The sequence below is a fragment of the Odocoileus virginianus genome, chromosome 5, assembly GCF_023699985.2.
Source record: "Odocoileus virginianus isolate 20LAN1187 ecotype Illinois chromosome 5, Ovbor_1.2, whole genome shotgun sequence".
Taxonomy (NCBI): domain Eukaryota; kingdom Metazoa; phylum Chordata; class Mammalia; order Artiodactyla; family Cervidae; genus Odocoileus; species Odocoileus virginianus.
The window spans coordinates 7390450-7413980 of NC_069678.1; the positions used below are offsets into that span (position 1 = coordinate 7390450).

At 38.9% G+C, this 23531-nt stretch overlaps 1 protein-coding gene across 8 annotated transcripts in view; it reads left to right on the forward strand.

The window, feature by feature from the left end:
* Positions 1 to 6041: 6041 nt before the first annotated feature.
* RPRD2 (regulation of nuclear pre-mRNA domain containing 2) overlaps positions 6042 to 23531 on the forward strand; it is a 91564-nt gene continuing 74074 nt past the window's right edge. For 4 of the 8 annotated variants that reach the window (XM_020911946.2, XM_020911951.2, XM_070467293.1 and 1 more), the window contains exon 1: positions 6046 to 6825. In XM_020911946.2, coding sequence (XP_020767605.2) covers positions 6621 to 6825 — 205 coding nt within the window. In that variant the 5' untranslated portion in view covers positions 6046 to 6620. Of the gene's footprint in view, positions 6826 to 23531 lie in introns of all 8 variants that reach the window. The other 4 variants (XM_020911958.2, XM_070467292.1, XM_070467294.1 and 1 more) reach the window with 2 other exon arrangements.

A 23531-nucleotide genomic window follows, 5' to 3' on the forward strand; every position in this document is an offset into this window, starting at 1 on the left:
TTAGAATTAAGTGATATGGTTAAGATAGATAATAACTTTCTTTGTTTAAAAATGCAAATATAAAGTAATTGGACTGATTTTCCCTTCCTGTATGTGGCTTACCTTGATGAATTTCCATAAGTATATTGAACAATGGCAGTATCATTGGCATATACCAGTGATTATTTTTGGGTAAGAATTTTGTCATAACTAACACTGACTTGTTGGAAAAGACCCTGATGATGGGAAAGATTGAAGATGGAGAAATGGTGACACAGGATGAGATGGTTGGATTGCATCACCTATTCAATGGCTATGAACTTGGGCAAACTCCAGGAAATAGTGAGGGACAGGGAAGCTTGATGTGCATCAGTCCATGGGGGTCATGAAGAGTCGGACACAACTTGGCGACTGAACAACACCACTATTTAGCAATTAGGGTGCTTTTGCATGTTACTCAATGCAATATTACTGTAGGTAAGTAAACATAAATTTATTCAGGGCAGAAAATGCTACTGTTCAAAAGAGAAATTCAGTTGGAATGATCAGGGAAGTTTACATAAAAGAGACAATTCAAGATAGCTCTTGAAAGATAGATGGAATTTTGGTAATAGAAGAGACCATTTTAGGCAGAATTCATAAGTAGAAAATTACAGATACATTTAAGAAAAAACTGGACCCAAAGAACCACGGAGGAAAGGTATTTGAGATAATAACTGGGGAGATGGATTGGAACCATTGTGGATGGTCTTCAAAGCTAGAGCATTTACTTAACTTGGTAGATTGTTACCTACAATCTAGAAATAAGTTTTTTGGCTGTGATTTTTTTTTTTTTTTTTTGGTTGTGATTTTTGAGTAGATGAAAACTAGGATATTATATACTGGTAATGTATATAAGCTGAACAGAGAGACTAGGAAAGCTGATCATGATGCTGTTGACAGTTGATTAGAATGGTGATAACCCTTAGGTAAGGGGATGGAAAGAAGGGAATTTATGGAAGAAATTTTTAAGTAGAAGTCTATAGGATTTGATAACTAGGTGAAAGTGAAAGTCGCTCAGTCTTGTCTGACTCTTTGCGACCCCATGGACTATACAGTCCATGGAATTCTCCAGGCCAGAATACTGCAGTGGGTAGCATTTCCCTTCTCTGGGGGATTGTCCCAACCCAGGTCTCCCATATTGCAGACGGATTCTTTACCAGCGGACCCACAAGGGAAGCCCAAGAACACTGAGGTGGGGTAGCCAATCCCTTCTCCAGGGGATCTTCCCGACCCAAGAATCAAACCAGGGTCTCCTGCATTGCAGGCAGATTCTTTACCAACTGAGCTATGAGGGAAGCTCTTGCAACAGGTAAAATTAAAGATAACCAGGATAACTTTGTAAGCAAATGCAGGTGATAAATTTAACCTTTGAGAGAGAATGAGCAGAAAGATGAGAGAAGGGCTAAAGATGGAACTTTGGCAAACCAAGTGTATAAAAACTAGCAATGGGCAGAAAAAGCCATTTATTTAGTGGGATCTAATTAAAAACTGTATAATAGAAGTAAAGGGAAATGAATTTAAGAAAGATTTAAATATAATAATAGCTAACATCAACATCATCAAATCTTTCTAAGCCAGGCAGCACTGCTTTGAGCATTACATGCATTAACTCGTTTAATAATTATAGCACCACAGACAGATAAAGAAATTTACCTCTGGCCACTGGCAAGTAAGTTGCCACTGACAAGTGGCAGAGTCTGAATTTGAGCGGTCTGGTTCTATGTGTCTTACTCTAAACCGTTACAGTACTTAACAGAAAAGTTAAGGGTTGAGACTATAAACGGTGCACTGGAATTGGCAGTTAACATATCTTGACTTAAAAGTGTGCTTCCTCAGCACATGTTTCACTGAGAAAAGAAAGCAACTGAAGAGAATTTCTGCACATGCTCAACAAATCTATCAACTTACCGGAATTTCTACCTAGATTCTCTACCTTCCTGTTACAAGAAAGGAACTGTCTATGGATTTAACATTTGATCTATCCTCTCCCACTTAATCAAGGAAATCAATTCAGCAATTGTCCCATCTCTATTGTGCATCAGCCATAGCATCTGAAAATAGGTACATTATCTTCCATCTTAGAAAAAAAATGACCTGTGAGCCCACATTTCCCTCCAGCTTCAGTTCCATTACTCTGCTCCCCCTTTATTTCATGCAAGAGTTGTCTATATATGATAATGCCACTTCTCCCATTCTCTCCAGAGCCCTCTCCAGTCACTTCCTGGAAACAGCCTTTGTCAAGCCTACCAATTACTAGTGTGTTTCCCAGATTCAGTGATTATCTCAGTTCTCATGCAACCTATGCAGCAACACCTGACACAATTACTTCCTCCTTAACAGACTTTCATGACATGGCTTTCAGAATATTACTTTCTGGGTTCTCCTTCACTGGTCATTGCTTTTCTGTCTCCTTTGAAACTTGCTTCTGATAGCCCAGTCCTTGGACTTTTATTAATATCTATGCTCACTCACCGGAGAAGGCAATGGCACCCCATTCCAGTACTCTTGCCTGGAAGATCCCATGGATGGAGGAGCCTGGTAGGCTGCAGTCCATGGGGTTGCTAAGAGTCGGACATGACTGAGCAACTTCACTTTCACTTTTCACTTTCATGCATTGGAGAAGGAACTGGCAACCCACTCCAGTGTTCTTGCCTGGAGAATACCAGGGACAGGGGAGCCTGGTGGGCTGCCGTCTATGGGATTGCACAGAGTTGGACACGACTGAAGTGACTTAGCAGCAGCAGCATGCTCACTCACTTCCTGGGTGGCCTCATCCATGTCAAGGCTTTAAGATCATATATATACTGGCAATTCTTAAATTGATGTTTCCTATTTATAGGAAAAAAAAGACTTCTTTTATGAACTTGAGGGAATGAAAAAGTTATAGACATTGCAGTGCTTTGTGACTTTCTAAAACTGAACTCTACCCAACAAAATCTTACACTTTAATTTCTCTCATTTTCTTGGCTATGACACAAGAAGCAATGACTTTGAGTTCATGGAAGATATAAAAAATGTATGCAAAATCAGTGCTACAAAACTATGGGGAACAGATGGCTGTGACTGGAGAACTTTATCTGTCTCAAATGACCTATTTTGAAGTCAGTGGCCTTACTGACTGTGAAGTAGGGGGCTTCGTAAGAAATAGTGAAGGAAGTGCCTATGCACAGTTACTGCTGTCACGACTGTTATGTTTGATTCTCTGTGCTTCTGTGCATGATTTGGACTTTGAGAAGCAAAGAAAAATTGTTTATATTATTTAATTCTACAAAAGCTATTTAACTCATCACTATGTCAATGCCGAGAAGAAAAAATGTCAATATTTGAATGAATCTCTAGCAGCTAGCAATTTTCTCATGTCGAATACAAGTTCACTAAAATTTTTTAAGAAAATTTTCAATTATTTCACTTTTGCTGGAAAATAAGTTTTGAATGATTTTTTAAAAACTGATTACATTGCTATTAAGTATTTATATAAATTGGTAATTTACATATGTAGTGTAATGAATTACAACTTACAGAAATAAATTACATTAAAGTTTACTTAGTAAATAGTTATAAAATCATTATATATTACTAGGATTAACTTTTTTTTAATTTAAAAAATTTAGGTTTTTTGGCTGCTCTGGGTCTTTGTTGCTGTACTCAGGCTTTCTCTAGTTGTGTGTGTCTGTGGGGCTACTTTCTAGTTGTGGTCCAAGGGCTTCTCAGTGTAGTGGCTTCTCTTGTTGCACAGCACTGGCTGTAGAGTTCCGGCTTAGTAGTTGTGGTACACGGGTTTTGTTGCCCCTTGGCATGTGGAATTCTCCCTGATTAGGGATTGAACCCATGTCCCTGCATTGGCAGACAGACTATTAACCACTGGACCACTGGAGAAGTCCAAAAAATTTTAATTTTTAACTTAAAGATTTTAGTCATCCTTAATTCTGCATTGAATACAAAGTTCATTCTTATTCTTGTATAAAGAACAGATATATAGACAGTACATAAACAGATAAACAGTGTATCTGTGGCATTAACATTTCATGCAGGCTAGGGGGAATAGGAACAAATATCTAAGAAGAATCTTCAGGGTCAACAGTAATGGAAAAAAAGCTGAGAAACACCGTTCTAGTTGCTCAGGTCTAAAACCTTGGTGCCATATTTGCCTCTTTTTTTTTTTTTTTTTTTCTTTTTCTTTTCATATTCCCCTTAAATTTATGAGCAATCCGTTGGACTCTACCTTCAAACTATATCTAGGATCTGACACCACTTCTCTCTTTTTTTTTATTGCCACCCTAGTAGAAGCCACCATCATCTCCTTGTCTGGATTACTGCAATACTCTCCTTAACTGGTTACTCTGAAGTCTATTTTCAACATAGCAACCAATATAATCTTTTAAGAAGGATGCTATGTAACTTTGTTTAAAGCTGCTCTGCTTATAAGTGTTTCAAATCCCAAAGTAGAAAGCCGAAGTTTGAGAGTGGACTTCCAGGCCCTACATGAATTCTCTCTCTTCACCTCTCAGATCTCATATTTTACTATTTGTCCCCTCTTTAGTCAAACTGGCCTCCTTGTTCCTCCTCTAATATTTCAAGACATTCATGTTTTAGGTCCTTTGCACTAGCTGTTTCTTCTGCCAGCGTGCTTTTTACTCTTCCCTCCCCCATATTTGCTTGGTTACCTTGTGCTCAGCATTCAGATCTAATTATCACTTCCTTCCTAAAGCCGTCCTTGATCACCAAACCACCGTTCCCTTAACGGTCACACACACACACACAGTACCCTCTCTTTCTTACCCTGCGTGGATAGAACTTATTGGAGGTGGTTTAGTCGCTAACTCATGTCCGACTCTTGCGACCCCATGGACTGTAGCCCACCAGGCTCCTCTGTCCATGGGATTCTCCAATCAAGAATACTGGAGTGCGTTGCCATTTCCTTCTCCAGGGATCTTCCTGACCCGGGAATCGACCCAGGAATCGAACCCCGGTCTCTCGCATTGCAGGAGAACTTATTACTCCTTGGTATTTTTATGGTCTCCTGCCAATAAACCCCAGAGGAAAGGGATTTTTGTCTGTTTTGCTCTGTTACCGCCCCACATCTAGAACTGTACTTGACACAAGACAACAACTTTTTGTTGGATTAACATATATGAAATGTGAGCTTGACAAAACAGGTAAATGTGAGTCTACTGTGGAGACGTGAAAAGAATTAAAATACAATCATTGTATGTGCTTAGTGGCACACAGAAGCCTCCAAATCTATCCAGGAGTTTAACATAGGCAGATGCTATGACCTGGTTAATTTAGGTTGTGCTAATCAATATAATAGATTTCTAAGGGTTTTTTAAACTATAAAGTATTATGCAATTGCAAGACTGCATCATATTTGGCGATGGTGAATCACATCTTGCTTTTTATTGTTTCCTTGTCTCGAAAATTCTACAGGGAAAATTTTCGTTTCACGTCCTTTACTTCCTCTTCCTATGATCCAAAAAGTCAAGGGGCTGTGAATGGTATCGTCCAAGGGAAGTGTAAAAAATTGTTTGGTCTGGGAGTCTGCGTAGTGAATGGCTTGCCGGAGCTGGCGCATGCGCGCCCTCTGAGGCACTGCAAGATGGCTGCCATCTACTTTGTCGCGCCTCGGTGCCCCGAGGAGTTAGCAGCGGCGCCGGCAGCGGCAGCTGCAAGTGCCAGAAAATAAGCGGCCGCTGAACGGTGGGAGTTTCCGGTCCTGTGGTGTGAGCTGGACAGCTCCAAGAGAGACACCTCACTAGGAAGCAAAACGCGGGGTGGAGCGGTGAAGCCCCTCCCCCCAACCTCTCTTTAGTCACCAACTCCCTCGCCCTTCCCTCCAGGTTTTTCCTCCCAAGCCGCTACACGCTGGCCTGTCGCGCAGGCGCACAAAGCATCGAAGCACCTCCTTAGCCCTTGGGGCTTGTGGGCTTCTGCGCGCGCTTCTTCGTCCTCTCCCTTGATTGGCCAGGTTGCCCCGCCATCACGCCTCCCTCTGCTTTCTAGGCTGAGAAGGAAGCAGGGGGGCGGGTCCAAGCAGCGCGTGCGCGATACTGTTGCTGTCCCGCTGCTGCTATTGCGTTGCAAAAAAATTCCTGACTAGGTAGCCTTGGGCTTTTCTGTGCTAGAGGACCTAAAGGAGAGATTTCTGCAACTGAAGGGGCAGTCGGGTAGTATTTACTTTAAGATATTAACGCCCACTCTTAGAGGAGTGTTGGGGAAGGGCCTTAAGCGTTGAGAGCCGAAGAGTATAAAACCATTTAATTTCCGGGCCAGACGTTTAGAAAGGCTTTGCAAGAGCTGTTTTCTGCGTAATTCTTCGTGATTGCTGACTGGTTTAAACACAATCCCTTGAACAATTCTGATAAACATTCGAAACCCGCAGCCCCTACTTGCAGCGTGTAGGAGCCGCCAGCGTGCCCAGCACCTGGTCCTCCCGTCCTACCTCCAGAAGAGCCTAGCGCGTGCACCATCCCCACCCCCTGGCCTCCCTCCCCACCTGCGGCTTTCACGCACTCGCAGTGATTGTTTTGCCCGCTCCCGCCGCCGTCGCTGTCGCCGCCGCGGCCGCCAGAGGAGCAGCAGCGCTTGTGCAAACCGGGAAGATGGCGGCCGGCGGCGGCGGAGGCGGCAGTAAGGCCTCCTCCTCGTCGGCCTCTTCGGCAGGGGCTCTGGAGTCCTCGTTGGATCGAAAATTCCAGTCGGTAACTAACACCATGGAATCTATTCAAGGCTTGTCGTCTTGGTGTATAGAGAACAAGAAACACCACACTACTATCGTCTACCATTGGATGAAGTGGCTCCGGAGATGTGAGTGTTGGGGGTGCCCAGGGAAGGGAAGACTGGGTAATGGAAGGAAATACTGCTCGAAACGTTTAGGGTTTCCCTGTGGAGCCGCTGCATTCGGTTGGGGTTGTTCACATTAGAGCTTCAACCCAAGTGTTGCCAAACCCAGACTTATTTCTAGCCAGGATTGTCTGAACTGTAATTTCTTGGATTTTATAGCCACTGGCTTGGTGTGACCTTGGGCCGTTGGGCCCAATTCTGTGGAGATTTGTATGTTATTTCAGACCCTTGTGAGGTGTTGTATGTACTGAACGTTCACAGAAATTGTCGCGTCCGTTTATTTCTAATAGGCCTTAATGTGTTAATGATTTCTTGTACTGCTATGGTTTAAGCAGTAGTAAATGCACCTACTTCGCGGGAATGTGTTGGACAATTCTATTTTCCTCTGACCTAAAACTTGTGATGTGTAGTAAGAAGAACCTTACCTAGACGAAGAGGTAACGTGAGCGCCACATAGAGCTCAGGCAACCGACCACCTGAGAGGTTTTCCTCAACCTGTGTTTGCTGCAGTAAAATACAGGCTTCTTGATACTGACCAAAAACAACCGTAGTCCGTATTGCCACTAATACCTTAAAATGGAAAACATATCCGTCTACTTTTCAGTCAGTTCAGATACGTTTTTAAAGAATAGGAATTGGTTTCATAGGTAACCAAAACAAGGAATCAGAAGTGTGCTTTTTGAATATGTACTACTCCCCCCCTCACCCCGAGTTAATTGTTTTTTTGTCTACTTCGCTGATTTTATTTCACTTTGCTGCTTTACTGCGGAAAAGAAGTCTATTAAATTGTCAGGAAGCGTGGATTGTTTGCAGATTTCAAATCTTTAGGACGAAGGAAGTGTGGAGAAGTCATTGTTGCTTCCTACATAGAAGAGACGGTTGACCCTAAAATCCCTGTGTATCTCTGAATTTTATGTTTGTTGTTGCTTCTTGTCACCAGTGAAACCCATCATCCAGTTATTATTATTATTATTCCACTTTTGCTACTCTCTCCGTAGTGTTTTGATCTGTGTTTACTTTTTTTAGGGAACGGATGGATAAAACTTGCAAAATCATAGACCTGAAAACTTCAAACCATTTGTCTATAGTTATTGTTGGGAGAGACGTTTTGCGAGATTATCTGTATTTACCAATAGCAGATCAAAATTGCCTTCTTTCCAAGAGGTAAAATTAGAAAATACAATAAAGGTACTCCTCACTATCAAAGACTCGAATAATAAGTATCTACTATGTGCCCAGGCCTTTTGTCATTTACAGTATGTCTAGTAGCTCATTCTACCTTAAACTAACCCTAAGTAGATTTTTTAATCATGGATTTACCGATGAGGAAACTAAGACTCAGAAATATTAAGGAAGCTGCTAAGCTTATGGTGGAGTTGGGATTTGACTCCACCATATCAGATGACAGTGGTCACATTTAATTTTGTAAAATAATGTTTTCATGATTTTTCTTTAATGTATTTGATCTGCCAGTGGTAGCAAGCAGTGCTCAAGCTTGAGGACATATTGTTCTTAAACATATTTTTCTTCCCTGTTTTGAAACATTTTCCTACCTTTGGGCTCTGGTGCTTTAACTGTATGGTTACTTCATTTGCAAAGATAAGTTGGTCCCTATCCCTGTCTGTGGGATTACATATGACAATTACAGTATATTTTTTCTAGTCACTGATGATGAGATACACTGGAGCCAGAATTTTTCTGCCTCTGCTTTTTACATTGTGCCTGAGCTTATTTCCCTTGCTGATATTTTAAGAGTGAAAAAGAATGGTTGCTCTAGGAAGACAATACTTCTTTTGAAGTGCATTATATAAAGTTTGTGTCACAAAATGCTTTTGGCTTTCTATAAACCTGATTTTTTTCCCCTGGTGGAATGGGCTTAACTTTCTAAAATGGCTAAGGGTAATTTGTAGTTGTTTTGTGTTTACATTAGTGAATGTCATCTGTCTTACTGTAAATAAAACCTTTTGAGAGAAATATTCAGGAGAGTAGTGTTAGAATTATTTTGGAGTTTGGCTTCTAAATCAACTTTAGGCAAATTTGTGCAATAGATGTCTTTGGCATTCACAGCCTTTCTGTCCATTTTCCTGATGCCACTTTTGCTTCTCTTTGTTTCTTTTGGCATCTGTTCTTTAGTAATTTATATTTAGACCTCAGTGTGAATTTAAGTAACTGTATAACTCATCCTGAGATATTTTCATTTTACCCTTTATTTCATAATGTATATTAAGAGACTTTAGTTCACTTTAAAGGAAATAATTTTGGGAGTTCTTGGTTGCCTCGTGGTTAGGATTCTGGGCTTTCACTGCCATGACCCAGGTTCAGTCCTCAGTTGGGGAACTGAGATACTGAAAGCCACATGATATAGCCAAAAAATAAATAAATAGAAATAAAGAAAATAATTTATTAGAGAAGGCAAGTAGTCTTCCTGAAGACAGACTCCATGGTAGGTTTTACCAATTTTATTCAGGCTTGTTTTAATTTGTTCGACCCTTTCACTGCTATCATTTTCCAAAAGTGATCTTTCTGTAGCATGAACCCATGTCATTTCTGTGCTTTAAAATCCTCTAGTGACATTCCATTGCAACAGGCTTAAGAGTTAAACTTCTTTTACTACAGGTAAAAAGGTCTACACGTTCTTAAACTATATCTGCCCTGCTTACTACTTCTCAGGCTCTTCCATTGCTCTTACCATTTTAGATCCAAGCTCAGATATTACTTCCTCAGAAAGGTCTTCCATAATGATCTTATTTTAAGTGCTTTCAGTTGAATTCTATCATATCACTTTATTTTTTGTTTTATGAAATTCAGTTATTTATTATATGTTTGTTGTCTATGTTGTTTCACCAGGGCTATGTCTTCTTTGCTGCTGTATCCCAAGCAACTAGAACAGTGTTTGGCACACAATAAGTAATCAATAGATATTTGCCAATATAATTTTGTGAAATAGTTAATCAGGAACTTGAATGGTTTTAATTTCTGTTTATCAGAAGGCCACATTTATAATTTAGTAAAAGAAATAATAGATATGGTTGTTTACAGTTTCAAAATGTGGCTCTTACATAGGCTTGATGTGCAATATGACTATTGTCATTTCTATATTTCATTCATCCCTCCCATTTTTAATGGAAATCAATATGGAAAAGTAGAAAAACACAGACTTTAGAGTAGACATAGGTTCAAATAGTAATTCCATCAGTTAATAACCTGGGTGATTCTATGCATAGTACTTAAGTTGTGAACCCCAATTTCTGATTTGTGAGTAGAGAGAGTTATCTCTCATAGGCTTATTGTCTAGATTTAAGAAGATAATGCATGTATTTTAGTATAGGTCCTAGCATATTGAAATAGTTTCAGATTATTTATGATGATGACAGTGATGATATAGTTAATCTTAAGGTCCTGACTATTCGAAATAATTACTCTGTTTTGGGAATGGTGCTGAAAACTATATACCTAGTCAGGGGTAGATGATTTGAGCCAGCCTTTCTGTAGTGAATTAGCAAGTTCTCTGAAGAAGTAGTAGGAAAAACTGGAATATGTTGTGTTCATGATATCTCCACGATGTTTTGCTTCCAACCATTGAATGGGTTGGTCTGTTTTGGAAGGTGTATGAGAATTTAAGTGACTTTTTGAAGAAAAGGGGGATATAGGAAAGTAGAATCATTTGTAAAACAGAAAAATCTGTTAAGATTTCCTTTTAGCTGTTTTTGATATGAACTTTAAATATGAACAAAATCAGAAAAGTAATGACACCTCCCCCCTTCTGATCACCCCACTTCTGTAGTTATTCTTTTTTTTTTGTAGTTATTCTTTTAAGGGCCGATCTTTTTTCTCCTATCCCCTTTACTTCCTCCCCCTCCCATTTGAAACAAATCTCAGTACAATCCAGTATTTTGTCCACAAGAGAAACTGTCATATAAACATGGACTGGGGAAAAATTTTTTTCTTCATACAGGATTAATTTGTTGCAGAGAATTTGCAAAGTGCAATTACTAGTTTTGATGTATGGCAGTGGTTTCTCAAATCCTTGGGTGAACCATAAAGATGGTGATTTTCTAGCTCACTTTTATCAAGTGCTTATTATGTGCCAGGTAGCTCCAAGCATTTTACATACATTAATTTATTCGGTCCTCACAACATTTTGAAGTAGGTATTATTATGATTCCTATTTTACAGATGGGAAAACAGGTGCTGAGAGGTTGAGTAGCTTGCCCAAGGTTAGAGAGCTAATAAGTGATGGATCCAGGATTCAACCCAGGCATTCTTGATTTAGAGCATACACTCACACTCATAGCCACTGTACTAGTCTTTGTTTTATTTTCTACAATGCAGAAAACTTTTGATAACCTGCCTATTTATTCATTGTTAGGTCAGATTAACTAGAATGTCTAGATCTTGAAGCTTTGTGGGGTTTATTTGTTTTTATCTTTGCTTTCTGTGGGAAAACTGGTTATCTTGTATAGATTTGAAGTTCTGAGTCATTTATAATTTTTAAGAAAGGGGGAAACAAAGCTGAACATGTTAGGTATTAAAGCTCTCTATGTGATAGAAATCTCTAAATGTTAGGTGCTTTTAGATTAATTAATAGGAGTTTTTGGTGGTAGAAAGTTTAGGGTACCATACTGGTAGCTCCACTGGTCAGTGGAGAGTGAAGTCTGTAATCTTATGTTTGCTATTCCATAAATCTGAGGATCTGGAACTATTTTCTGTGGCTCTGGTATCTGAAATGTAGCTGTTCCTTTAACTGTTTACTTTCCTTGTAATTCGTCCTTTGTAACAGGTATGTTGGTCAGGCATATAGACTATAAGAATACTGCCTTAGGCATATGGTTTTTTTAATCACGTATCACATGTGTACAAGTGTAAGTGGACTTGGTACAGATTCCTAAAGTTTGAAGATGAATTTTGCTTATAAATCCCTACATTCAGTGCTTTTAACAATGCTCTGTTGGATACCTGCTGTGCCAGGCACTGGGAATATAGCAGGTGAACAAAACGGAGAAAAATGTCTGCCTTCTCAGAGCTTATACTCTGGTAAGGAGAGACAAGCAGCGGACAAACGATGTTAAGTATACTGGAAGGTAAAAAATACTGGGAGTGCTGTAGAGAAATATAAAGCAGGCATCGGGAATAGAGAGCGTTCAGTTCAGTTTAGTCACTGAGTTGTGTCCGATTCTTTGTGACCCCATGGACTGCAACACGCCAGGCCTCCCTGTCCATTACCAACTCCCAGTGCTTACTCAAACTTAATGTCCATCATAGCAGTGATGCCATCCAACTATCCCATCCTCTGTCATCCCCTTCTCCTCCCGCCTTCAATGTTTTTCCAGCATCAGGGTCTTTTTCAATGAATTAGTTTTTTGCATCAGGTGGCTGAAGTATTGGAGTCTCAGCTTCAGCATCAGTCCTTCCAATGAATGTTCAGGACTGACTTCCTTTAGGATGGACTGGTTGGATCTCCCTGCAGTCCAAGGGACTCTCAAGAGTCTTCTCCAACACCAGAGTTCAAAAGCATCAATTCTTCGGTGCTCAGCTTTTTTCGTAGTCCAACTCTCATATCCATATATGACTACTGGCAAAAATATAGCTTTGACTAGATGGACCTTTGTTGGCGAAGTAATGTCTCTGCTTTTTAATATGCTGTCTAGATTGGTCATAGCTTTTCTTCCAACGAGCTAGTGTGTTTTAATTTCATGGCTGCAGTCACCATCTGCAGTGATTTTGGAGCCCCCAAAAAAGCCTGTCACTGTTTCCTTTGTTTCCCCATCTATTTGCCATGAAGTGTTGGGACTGGATGCCATGGTCTCCATTTTCTGAATGTTGAATTTTAAGCCAGCTTTGTCACTGTACTCTTTCACTTTCATCAAGAGACTCTTTAGTCCTTCGCTTTCTGCCATAAGGGTGGTGTCATCTGGATATCTGAGGTTATTGGTAATTCTCCCGACAATCTTGATTCCAGCTTGTGCTTCATCAACCCAGTATTTCGCGTGATGCACTCTGCATAGAAGTTCAATAAGCAGGGTGAAAACACAGCCTTGACGTGCTCCTTTCCTGATTTGGAACCAGTCTGTTGTTCCAAGTCTAGATCTAATTGTTGCTTCTTCACCTGTATACAGATTTCTCAGGAGGCAGGTAAGGTGGTCTGATATTCCCATATCTTTCAGAATTTTCCACAGTTTGTTGTGATCCACAGAGTCAAAGGCTTTGGCATAGTCAATAAAGCAGAAATAGATGTTTTTCTGGAACTCTCTTGCTTTTCAGTGATCCAATGGATGTTGGCAATTTGCTCTCTGGTTCCTCTGCTTTTTCTAAATCCAGCTTAAACATCTGTAAGTTCACGGTTCACATACTGTTGAAGCCTGGCTTGGAGGATTTTGAGTATTATTTTGCTAGTGTGTGAGATGAGTCCAGTTGTGTGGTAGTTTGAACATTCTACAAGAATTTAGGTGTAAGGAAAGGCCTCACTGAGAACGTGACATTTGAGCAGGAAGATGAGGCACTATAAATGATATAGAGACGAATGTGAGGGGAGAACAGAAACACAAAGGTCTTGAGGTTAGTGTGTGTGCCTGGTGAGTTTAAGGTACAGCAGGAAAGCTTTTGTGACTGGAAAGGAGTAGAGAAAGAGGATTAGCAGGTGAACTCAGATTTTGGTGGGTAATCTGACAGGAGGGACAGATCACAACTTTATAGGCATCCTTAGGCTTTTATTTTTAATGAGATGGGGAACTATTAGAGCAAAGGAGTGATGTCAACTGATTTCTGTTTTTAAAAGATCATTCTAATTGCTGCAGAAACAGGGATGCCGGTAGGTGGCTGTGGTAGTAGTCCTGGGATAAAATATTGGTGGGGTTTGGACCAGGTTGTGAAAGAAATAAAAAGTAGTTTAATTCTGGATTTGTTTTGAAAATAGATCCATTCGGGGTTTTAAATGAATTAAGTGGTGCGGTAACAGGAGGAGCCTGGTGGGCTGCAGTCCATGGGGTCGCTAAGAGTCGGACATGACTGAGTGACTTCAGTTTCTTTCTTTTTTCTTTTTTTCTTTGGTGACTTTACTTTCATTTTTCACTTTCATGCATTGGAGAAGGAAATGGCAACCCGCTCCAGTGTTCTTGCCTGGAGAATCCCAGGGACGGGGGAGCCTGGTGGGCTGCTGTCTGTGGGGTCGCGCAGAGTCGGACACGACTGAAGCGACTCAGCAGCAGCAGCAACAGAGGATAATAATCAAGAATGAGTGTTGTTTTTTTCCAAGAGTGACTAGAAAGAGTTAACATTGATTGACAAACTTCACTCATTTAAATGTACAATTCATTCACTTATTTCAGTGTATTCACAAAGCTGTGTGAGAGTCACCACAGGGTGTCTGTTGAGTATGTAAATTGTCTTTAGAGACAGCCTGGAAGAGAGGTACTAGGAAGCAAGTGTAGATAGAGGTCAGTGCAATAAGTTAGGGTAGTGAGTATAGATAGAGAAGAGGTCCAGAGAAAAGGCTCTAGGGCATTCCAGTGTTTCAGATATCTCTTTCTACTTAGTTGGTGTTTTGTGTTATTGGCTTCAGTTCTTTTTGAAGTTGAGGGTAAACTACCTTTCAGCTCCCCAAAGAAGTAATAAATCTATTTTGATCTCTTTCATGTTTCTACCCTTGGCTTGGGTTTAACAGTACTTCTGAATCAGTTAGGCATTAGGTCTGTTATAATTCCCAATTGTAAAGTTATTGCATAATCAGTCTTCTCCCTGCCCTTTGGATACTTTGGTCACCTTTTCTTCCTTCCACTGCCCTCCTTTCACAGAGATGTAGATAATTTCCGTGTTTTCTGACAGTGTTTCAAAACATGAACTACCTTAACTATACACCTAATTATTATAATAGTGTGTACTAAATGAGCCTTTTTACGTGTATTAAGAGACTCTACAGTAGTTGTTGCAGCCTTCATTTAGCTGTTTTGTCTCTCAAATGCTGAAGGGTAGTATTATTCACATGACCCTAGGTAGATTTAAAACAGTATGTAAAACATAATTTTGTTATTCTAGTAAACTAAAATGTTAAAATTATGTAGCAAATAAACATTTCCATAACTCAGAGTGTGAAACACTATTGACATACTTCAAGTGATTTTGTGGTGTGGAAATACCTTGAAAATTCCATTGGAAATTTTCATTTCCAGTGGAAAATTACTAATACTAACATTTCCTTAAACAGGCCACCCCTCAAATTACAGTTTTGTTGGTAGAGAAGGGGTTGAGTGTATGTTTGTGAGTAATTTTTTAGAGAGTGAAGACAACTGCTTTTATTTTAGTGATTTGGTTTCCTGCCTTTCATAAACTAATAAACAATAGTTGCATCCAAACTTCCTTTTCTCCTAAGCTTTTGTCATTCAGTTACCATCTTTTCTCTTTTCTGCCCCACATTCCTCACATTTAGTGTTTTATAGCAGTACTTTAAGAAGTCCTAAGGGTGTATGTTGAGTTCGTTGTTTTAAATTTTCAGCTATCTGAGAACTGAGAATACATAAGAGTTGTATGGGGTGTTTTTGTTTGTTTGTTTAACGTGAGGTTTTTTTAATGTGTAGAAGGATTTCAAGGGACCCTAGTAAAAAAAATTACACCAAAACTTCACACTGTTGCACAAACCACCTTGACTAAGCTGCTTCTCTGTTTGTCAAGGAAACAGAAAGGAGTTTGTGCTTTGCAGTGCTTTTGATTCCCCTGCACCCACAGATTTTAATTATAGAACCGTGGAGAAAAGGCACATCTTGTGGAGTAAGTAGTAGAACCTAGTTACTCTTTGGAAAAAGGCAACAGTTCCATTTGTACTTTAGAACATTAAAGTATCTTTCCAACTAAGATTAAGATAGTTTTAAAAAATACCTCATTGTTTTTCTTGTTCTATAAGAAACATTGAATTAGAGGCTGTTTGTTGAAAGAAAATGTTTAGAATTCTGGTTTTAAATTTTGGTTGCAGCCTTTATCCTTCCCTCATCTCTCTCCCTTCACTCACTAGTGATTAGTTTCACTTCCTTTCACTCTGTTGTTCTTTGGTGCTCACTGAGGGGCAGTGGGAGAGAGAGAGAGAAAGATTGAGTATTTCCATTAGTGAAAATTTCACTGTTAGAAGGGAACTTTTTTTTTCAACGTTAGGCGTTATAACTTCACTTTTAATTAAAAAGAAAAAAAGACCCAAATGGGTCCTGTTCTGTTTTTGTGTTCCCTGTATCATCGTGATAGTTTTAAAGTAACAGGATCATTATTTTAAAATTATGATCTCTGTCCAAGAGGCAGTCAGTATTACTTGAGTTATTAAAATATCTTTTATTGTGTGTATTCCTATGTGTAAGGATACAGAATTCAGAAAATGAATTTAGAAATACTGGATGTTTACTCCATATAAAACTTTGTTAGGTTGCTGAAAGAGATGGAATTACAAGGAACTTAATGTTTTGTAACTAAGATAAGAATTGAACAAAAATAGCTGGTTCTGTGATGTATGGTAATGTGAATTTGTATGTGCTATACCAGCTTAGAAGAGGTATCACTTTTTGGTTGGAGTGAAGGTATCATTCACTGAGCAGCCTTTCTGGATGTCATGTATATATGTTACTTGTAATCCTAACATCAGCTCTCTAAGATAGGAGTTATCCCCACTTAAAGTGTTTATAAAATGAGGCTTAGAGATGTCAATTGATTATTTTGAGGAAATTGTCAGAACATTTTTCTAGCATAGGAAAGGGAAGCTGCTTGTTTTCAGGGTGGCTAAGCGTAAGCCAGTTTTGTTTTCCGAAAGCTGAAGGTAAGAGCAAGTGGAGAAAGAAAAGATACCCAGTGGTTTCAAAGCCTGCATTGCTTACAAGTACTTTGTTATTATTTAACAGTGTTCTTTGTTAAACTTCTAGTCATTAATAGAGTTACCTTCACAAACATTGTCACTGATAGGTTTAGTAATAAATAGCCAATGTTAACTGAGTTCTTAGAAGGTGATCTCATAACAATTCATGAGGTACATATTATGTAATTTATTAGTAAGTCTACTAGTGATATATATGTAAAATTAGCTATGCTGGTGAGGGGCAGAATAACAAAATATTATAGATGATATAACTGAATCACTTGAAGGCTCAGTGAGGTAAGATGAGTAGTCCAAGGTTCACAGCTAGTGAACAGTGGAGCCAGAATTCAGATCTGAGGAGTTTTGACTCCAGAGCCTACACTCTACCTTTGTGTTAGACCACTTCCCACTTCTTTCAAAGTTTGCTGGTATTTTGTAGTGTTGTATAGTGTAGTATATAGGACATAAGACAGTGGCCCTTGTGCCTGTCTTTTTCCCAGCTTTTTGATATGTTATTGACATATAAAATTGTATAAGTTGTGATGATTTGATACATGTATGTATATTGCAAAATGATTACCCCAGTAAGATTGTTGAACACCTTCATCACCTCACATCATTACTCTCCTTTTTTTAGGAGAACATTTACGATGTTCTCTCTTAGCAACTTGTGAGTATATAAGGCCACATTGTTAACTGTAGTCAGTCCGCTTTACAGTAGATCCCCGAACTTATATAGTTTTAAGTTTGTACCTTTTAGCCATCATCTACCCATTCCCCTCCTCTGGCTCCTGGCAACCACCATTCTATTCTCTGTTTCTGTGATTTCTGTGCCCCTTGATATTTTTTTTTTGCAAGCATAAAATTTACTATTACAGACATAGCATAACAACAAGTGGGAGAGGACATAGAGAAATGGTTTGTTAAGATAGAAGCAAGGCAGAGGAAGGGTATGGGCATCACCCCCCAGTGAGGGGGAACCTGTACCTGTCTATTTTGATGATTTCTCTGTGCTGCAGAGGTGAAACAAAATCCATCAACTTGTATATAGCAATAAATTGGAGAAGGCAGTGGCACCCCACTCCAGTACTCTGCCTGGAGAATCCCATGGACGGAGGAGCCTGGTGGGCTACAGTTCGTGGGGTCACGAAGAGTCGATGTGGCTAAGCGACTTCACTTTCACTTTTCGCTTTCATGCATTGGAGAAGGAAATGGCAACCCACTCCAGTGTTCTTGCCTGGAGAATCCCAGGGACGGAGGAGCCTGGTGGGCTGCAGTCTGGGGTCGCACAGAGTGACACGACTGATGCGACTTAGCAGCAGCAGCAGTAAATTGAATATAGAAGCAGATGTGAGGGCCTAGCTGTCTTCTGTTAAAGCCAAACATTAGATTTTCAAGAACATAAAACAGTGCTGCGGTCCTCACTAAACTTTTTGTCTTGGAAATATACTTGCTTTTAATAAAGTATATATAATTTATTAACTGAATTGTTTATTATTTTTAATGAGTTGATAGATATTTTAAATTTCTTAGTTTTATTAAACAGTAAATAGATACATCTAACCCACATAAGCTTTCCAGGTGGTGCTAGGGGTAAAGAACCCACTTGCCAATGCAGGAGACACAAGAAACATGGGTTTGATCCCTGGTCTGGGACGATCCCCTGGAGTAGGAAATGGCAGCCTATTCCAGGATTCTCGCCTGGAAAATTCCATGCAGAGAAACCTAGCAACTACAGTCCATGGGGCTGCAAAGACTCAAACATGACTGAGCACACACAACCCACAGAAACAAAAGATGATCAGTAATTTTTAGGGGTGTAAAGGGATCCTGAAACCAAAAGATTTGATAGTTCACTGATTTATATTGTAAAATGACCTTTTATCAGTTTCTACAAGGTAAGCATCCATTGTCTCTCATCTTAATGCCTTGTATTACCCAGAGATTTCCAGATGTTACTTTATAAGCTTTATTATTTTTTAATTTGTTAGATCTTAAGTTTGCTGACCTTTTATCTTGCCAAATAAAGTTGTAAAATACACTACCATTTATATTATCACTACCATTTTATAAATTACAACTTTATATGAAAAATTTGCCTTGAAGTCCATGTCTTTCAAGTCTTAACTCAAGTGTTATCTCCTTCAAGGTTGTTACCTATCATCCTAGCCAAAGACCTAGTGCCTACTATCCCTTTTGCTCTTGCCTATGGTTCTCTTTAATGCATCACTGTGTTTTATTTTCTTTGTATACCTTTTCTCATTATAAGATTCTGCCATATTTATTTATTTCCTCAGATGTCTTCTCTTGGAAGCCCCAGGTGGCTCAGTGGTAAAGAATCCGCCTGCCAGTGCAGGAGACAAAAGAGACTGGCTCAGTTCCTAGGCTGGGAAGATCCCCTGGAGGAGGGCTTGGCAGTCCACTCTAGTATTCTTGCAGGATCTTAGTTCTCTGACCAGGAATTGAATTCATGCTCCCGTCTTTGAGAGGGCAGAGCCTTAACCACTGGATCACCAGGGAAGTGCCCACTATTGTTGTTTTAAATGCAATTATATTATGTATTTAAAAAAAAAACAACTTTATTTTATATTGGAGTATAGCCAATTAACAGTTTTGTGATAGTTTCAGGTGGACAGCAAAGGGATTTAGGCATACATATACATGTACCCATCCTCCCCCAAACCCTCCTCTCATCCAGGCTACCACATAACATTGAACAAAGTTCCATGTGCTATATAGTAGCTTTGTTGGTTATCCATTTTTTCCTCACTTTTAAAAAATTTTTGGTTTTACATTTTTTCTTTATTTTTAATTGAAGGATAATTGCTTTACCGTGTTATAGTGGTTTGTGCCATACAGCATTGAGTCAGCTCTCAGTACACATATATTCCTTCCCTCTTGAGTCTCCCTCCTCCACCCTTCTAGGTCATCACAGCACCAGGCTGAGGTCCCTGTCTTATACAGCAGCTTCCCACTAGCTGTCTGTTTTACATATGGTAATGTATATATTTCAGTGCTACTCTATTCTAGACTTCATATATATGTGTTAATAGCCGATATTTGTTTTTCTCTTTCTGACTTACTTCACTCTGTATAACATGCTCTAGGTTCATCTGGTTATTCATTTTAAATATAGCAGTGTGTACATGTTGATCCCAAATTCCCCATCTCTTCCCCCCATTCTTCCCTCCTAGCAACTATAAGTTCATTCTCTGAGACTGGGTCTGTTTATGGTATGTATTTTTATTACACTATGTTTCATGCAATCCTGTCTGTTTAAGCTGTAAATTCTTTCAGTTAATCCTGCATACCCTAGGTGAAATTTTCAGGTTAATAGTCCAAAGGAATGAACATGAAATTTTTGGTCCTTCTTTTGTTAATACTAGAGAATGCCTGGAAAATGCACTAATTTGGAAACTGTTTACCTATTTTGAGTATTTCAAGTACCTATTCATATAACAGCATCTTGCAGTTCTAGAAGTTCATAGAATTTAAGAATCTTCCATATGTTTTTATAGCTATTGTGCTAATATGAAAATGCACCTTCAGAGGGAATTTCATCGAGACAGCAGTATCTTTAGTGTCACTGGATTTTTTAAAGTGACCTGTCAAAAACAAAGGGTTTCTAAAAATTGAAGTTGGAATAATAAAGACCAATGTTAATCATTTTCATGTACATTTTAAAATTTTAAATTAAAGATTTTGTAAAAGAACATTTCAAAACACGTTTTGGAAGGTCCATTTCACTTTGTTTTTAAAGTCTTTAAAAACTTGATAATAAAAAAGTGAAGAGCTTTTGAAATCTGCTTTTAGGGCATTCTTACACATATATACTATGTTTAGTGTAAACTAGGATGAGAATTCATTTCTATCCTCTTACTTATTCTTATCCTCAGATTGCCATGTACAATTGTATAAGATTACTATGTACATATGTATAAAGTGAGACGTATGGATTAGATACAGACAAAATAAAACATAGCAATGAACAACAAATACTGTATGAATTTGACTTTGTGCAACAGCATTTCCCCAGAAAATGGTGATGTTTAGGGTGCCACTGACAAAGCTTAGGTACTATGAAATTAAAGGTAAACCTGTTTCATGCTGCTGGACTTGAATAAAATGCTTTGTGAATTCCCAGGAGAGGTGGGGGAAAGGCTATTCAGTATTTTCTAAACTTATTTGACCATGGAATTCCTTTCTTTTCTAGCCATCTCATGTGATTAGTGTTCCATGGAACACACTTTGGGAAGCTTTGTTATGGAAGTTTTTCTAGGAAACCCCCAGTTAAAGAGCAGAGAGAAATTTATATTTGTGTGTAGTAAGAAAGACTTCATGAAGGAAATAACTTGTACAAAAATAAAAATAATGAAGCAGGTGAAAGAAGGCATTCCATATACAAACAAAGGTATAAGAGAATCAGAAGCAGGGAGTGAACAACCAGAGGTACGCGTAGACAAGTGAGGGTGGGAAAGACAAAGAGAAGCAACAAAAGCCATGATTTTTAAGACATAGTGGGGGGAGGAGGGGGAACGTATGTTGAAAACAAAGTAACTATGTCAAGGCACAAAAGCTGCAATAGATAGTGATTGTAATACTGGGCAAATTATTTTTTTGTAATACTGGTATTATTAATAGTTTATTTTTAGGATTTATTCAAAGCTTTTAAACTTTAAAAAATGAAGTCAGTGAGCTCAGATTTTTAATGTATTTTGTATTTTAAAAATTATATTTTAAAACCCATTGTAATATAAATCATCAGCTGCTCCTGGACTTTGCTGCTTTCTTTGACTTTGATCTTTTTGTCTGAGGCACCCTTATAATTGCCATGTGGTGATGTAGCTGATTGGATTGAACTTTAGTATCTTCTTGCCATATTTAACTCCCCTGACCAGTGCTTTCAGAACCACCTGTCTGTTCAGTAATACAAAATTGCCGAAGTTTTGACTTTTTCTTGACCAACTTGGAAAACATTTCCTAAATGGAATTTAAACCCTTTCTTTTCCCTAGGAGAGATTCTTCATTATGAAAGGTTCTTTCCCTCAGGTTCAGACTCACGCTATAAGTGGGCCATGACTGGGTAGAGGTGGGGGAGTCTGGGCAGTTTCCTGAGCTGTGTGGTAAACAAGGTAAGGAGTTTGGGTGAAAGGGAGAGAATGGGAATGGGTGAGTAGGTAGGAAAGAAATAAAGACAACCAAGAGTGATGAATGAACTGCTTTCGTATTATGCCAAAAAAAAAAAATACGTATTTTGGTTTTTAAAATAGCAATACCTAAAGCTGATACTACAGTTTCTAAAAATAAATAGCAACATGTTTGGGGGACATGTCAGAAGCCACAAGAGTAATATAACCAAATGACAAAGATCTGAAAGAATATAGTGGTAGCGCTGGTCAGAATGACTGCTATCAAAAAGTCTACAAACAATAAATGCTGGAGAGGGTATGGAGAAAAGGGAGAAAAGGGAACCCTCTTACACTGTTGGTGGGAATGCAAACTAGTACAGCCACTATGGAGAACAGTGTGGAGATTCCTTAAAAAACTGAAAATAGAACTGCAGTACGACCCAGGATTCCCACTACTGGGCATACACACTGAGGAAACCAGAATTGAAAGAGACAAGTGTACCCCAATGTTCATCACGGCACTGTTTACGATAGCTAGGACATGGAAGCAACCTAAATGTCCGTCGGCAGACAAATGGATAAGAAAGTTGTGGTACATATACACAATGGAATATTACTCAGCTTTTAAAAAGAATGGGTTTGAATCAATTCTAATGAGGTGGATGAAACTGGAGCTTATTATACAGAGTGAAGTAAGTCAGAAAGAAAAACACCAATACAGTATATTAATGCATCTATATGAAATTTAGAAAGATGGAAACAATGACCCTATATGTGATACAGCAAGAGAGACACAGGTATTAAGAACAGACTTTTGGACTCTGTGAGAGAAGGCGAGGGTGGGATGATTTGAAAGCATAGCATTGAAACATGTATGTTACCATATGTAAAACAGATGACCAGTCCATGTGCGAAGCATGAAACAGGGCACTCAAAGCCGGTGCGCTGGGACAATCCAGAGGGATGGGATGGGGAGGGAGGTGGGAGGGGGGTTCAGGATGAGGGACACATGTATACCCGTGGCTGATTCACGTCAGTGTATGGCAAAAACCACCACAATATTATAAAGTAATTAGCCTCCAATGAAAATAAATTAATTAAAAAATTAGAATATAGTGGTAGTGGAGAGGACAGATAAGATATAAGAGGTGTTTAGAAAGTAGAATTTGACAGAAATTGCTGACCACTTGGATGTTGGGGATTAAGTTAGAAGAAATCTTAGAAAATGGATTCTGTGGATTCTGTCTTGGGTGACAGGAAATTTGGGAGGATAGGTGATGAAAATAGACTTGAACACAAGGATTTGGAGTGTTTGGAGGGCATCTGAGACAAGTTGTTTAATAGATAATTAATCACTTTCCTAGTGCTTATAATCCTAATGTTCGCTAATATATATTTTCAGTTACATACTTGATGCAATTTCTAGGAATTTCATGTATATTACATAAGTTTGAGAAAAATTTTGGAAAGGTAGATACTATTATTATCTCATTGTATAGATGAGAAAAGCAGTCTTGAAAGCGTCATGCAGTTGGAAACAGGAGCTGGCCTTTGAAACTAGTTCTGACTGACTTAAAAAATATATTCATGACTACTCTGTTGTATTTATTGTATTTGAGAGGGAACAGAGACGTAGACTGGGGAATTGCAAGCTTATCTGTAGCAGTTAATGAAGGAGCACTCAGGGCACAGTATCTTAAATGAGAAGAGAATAGGGC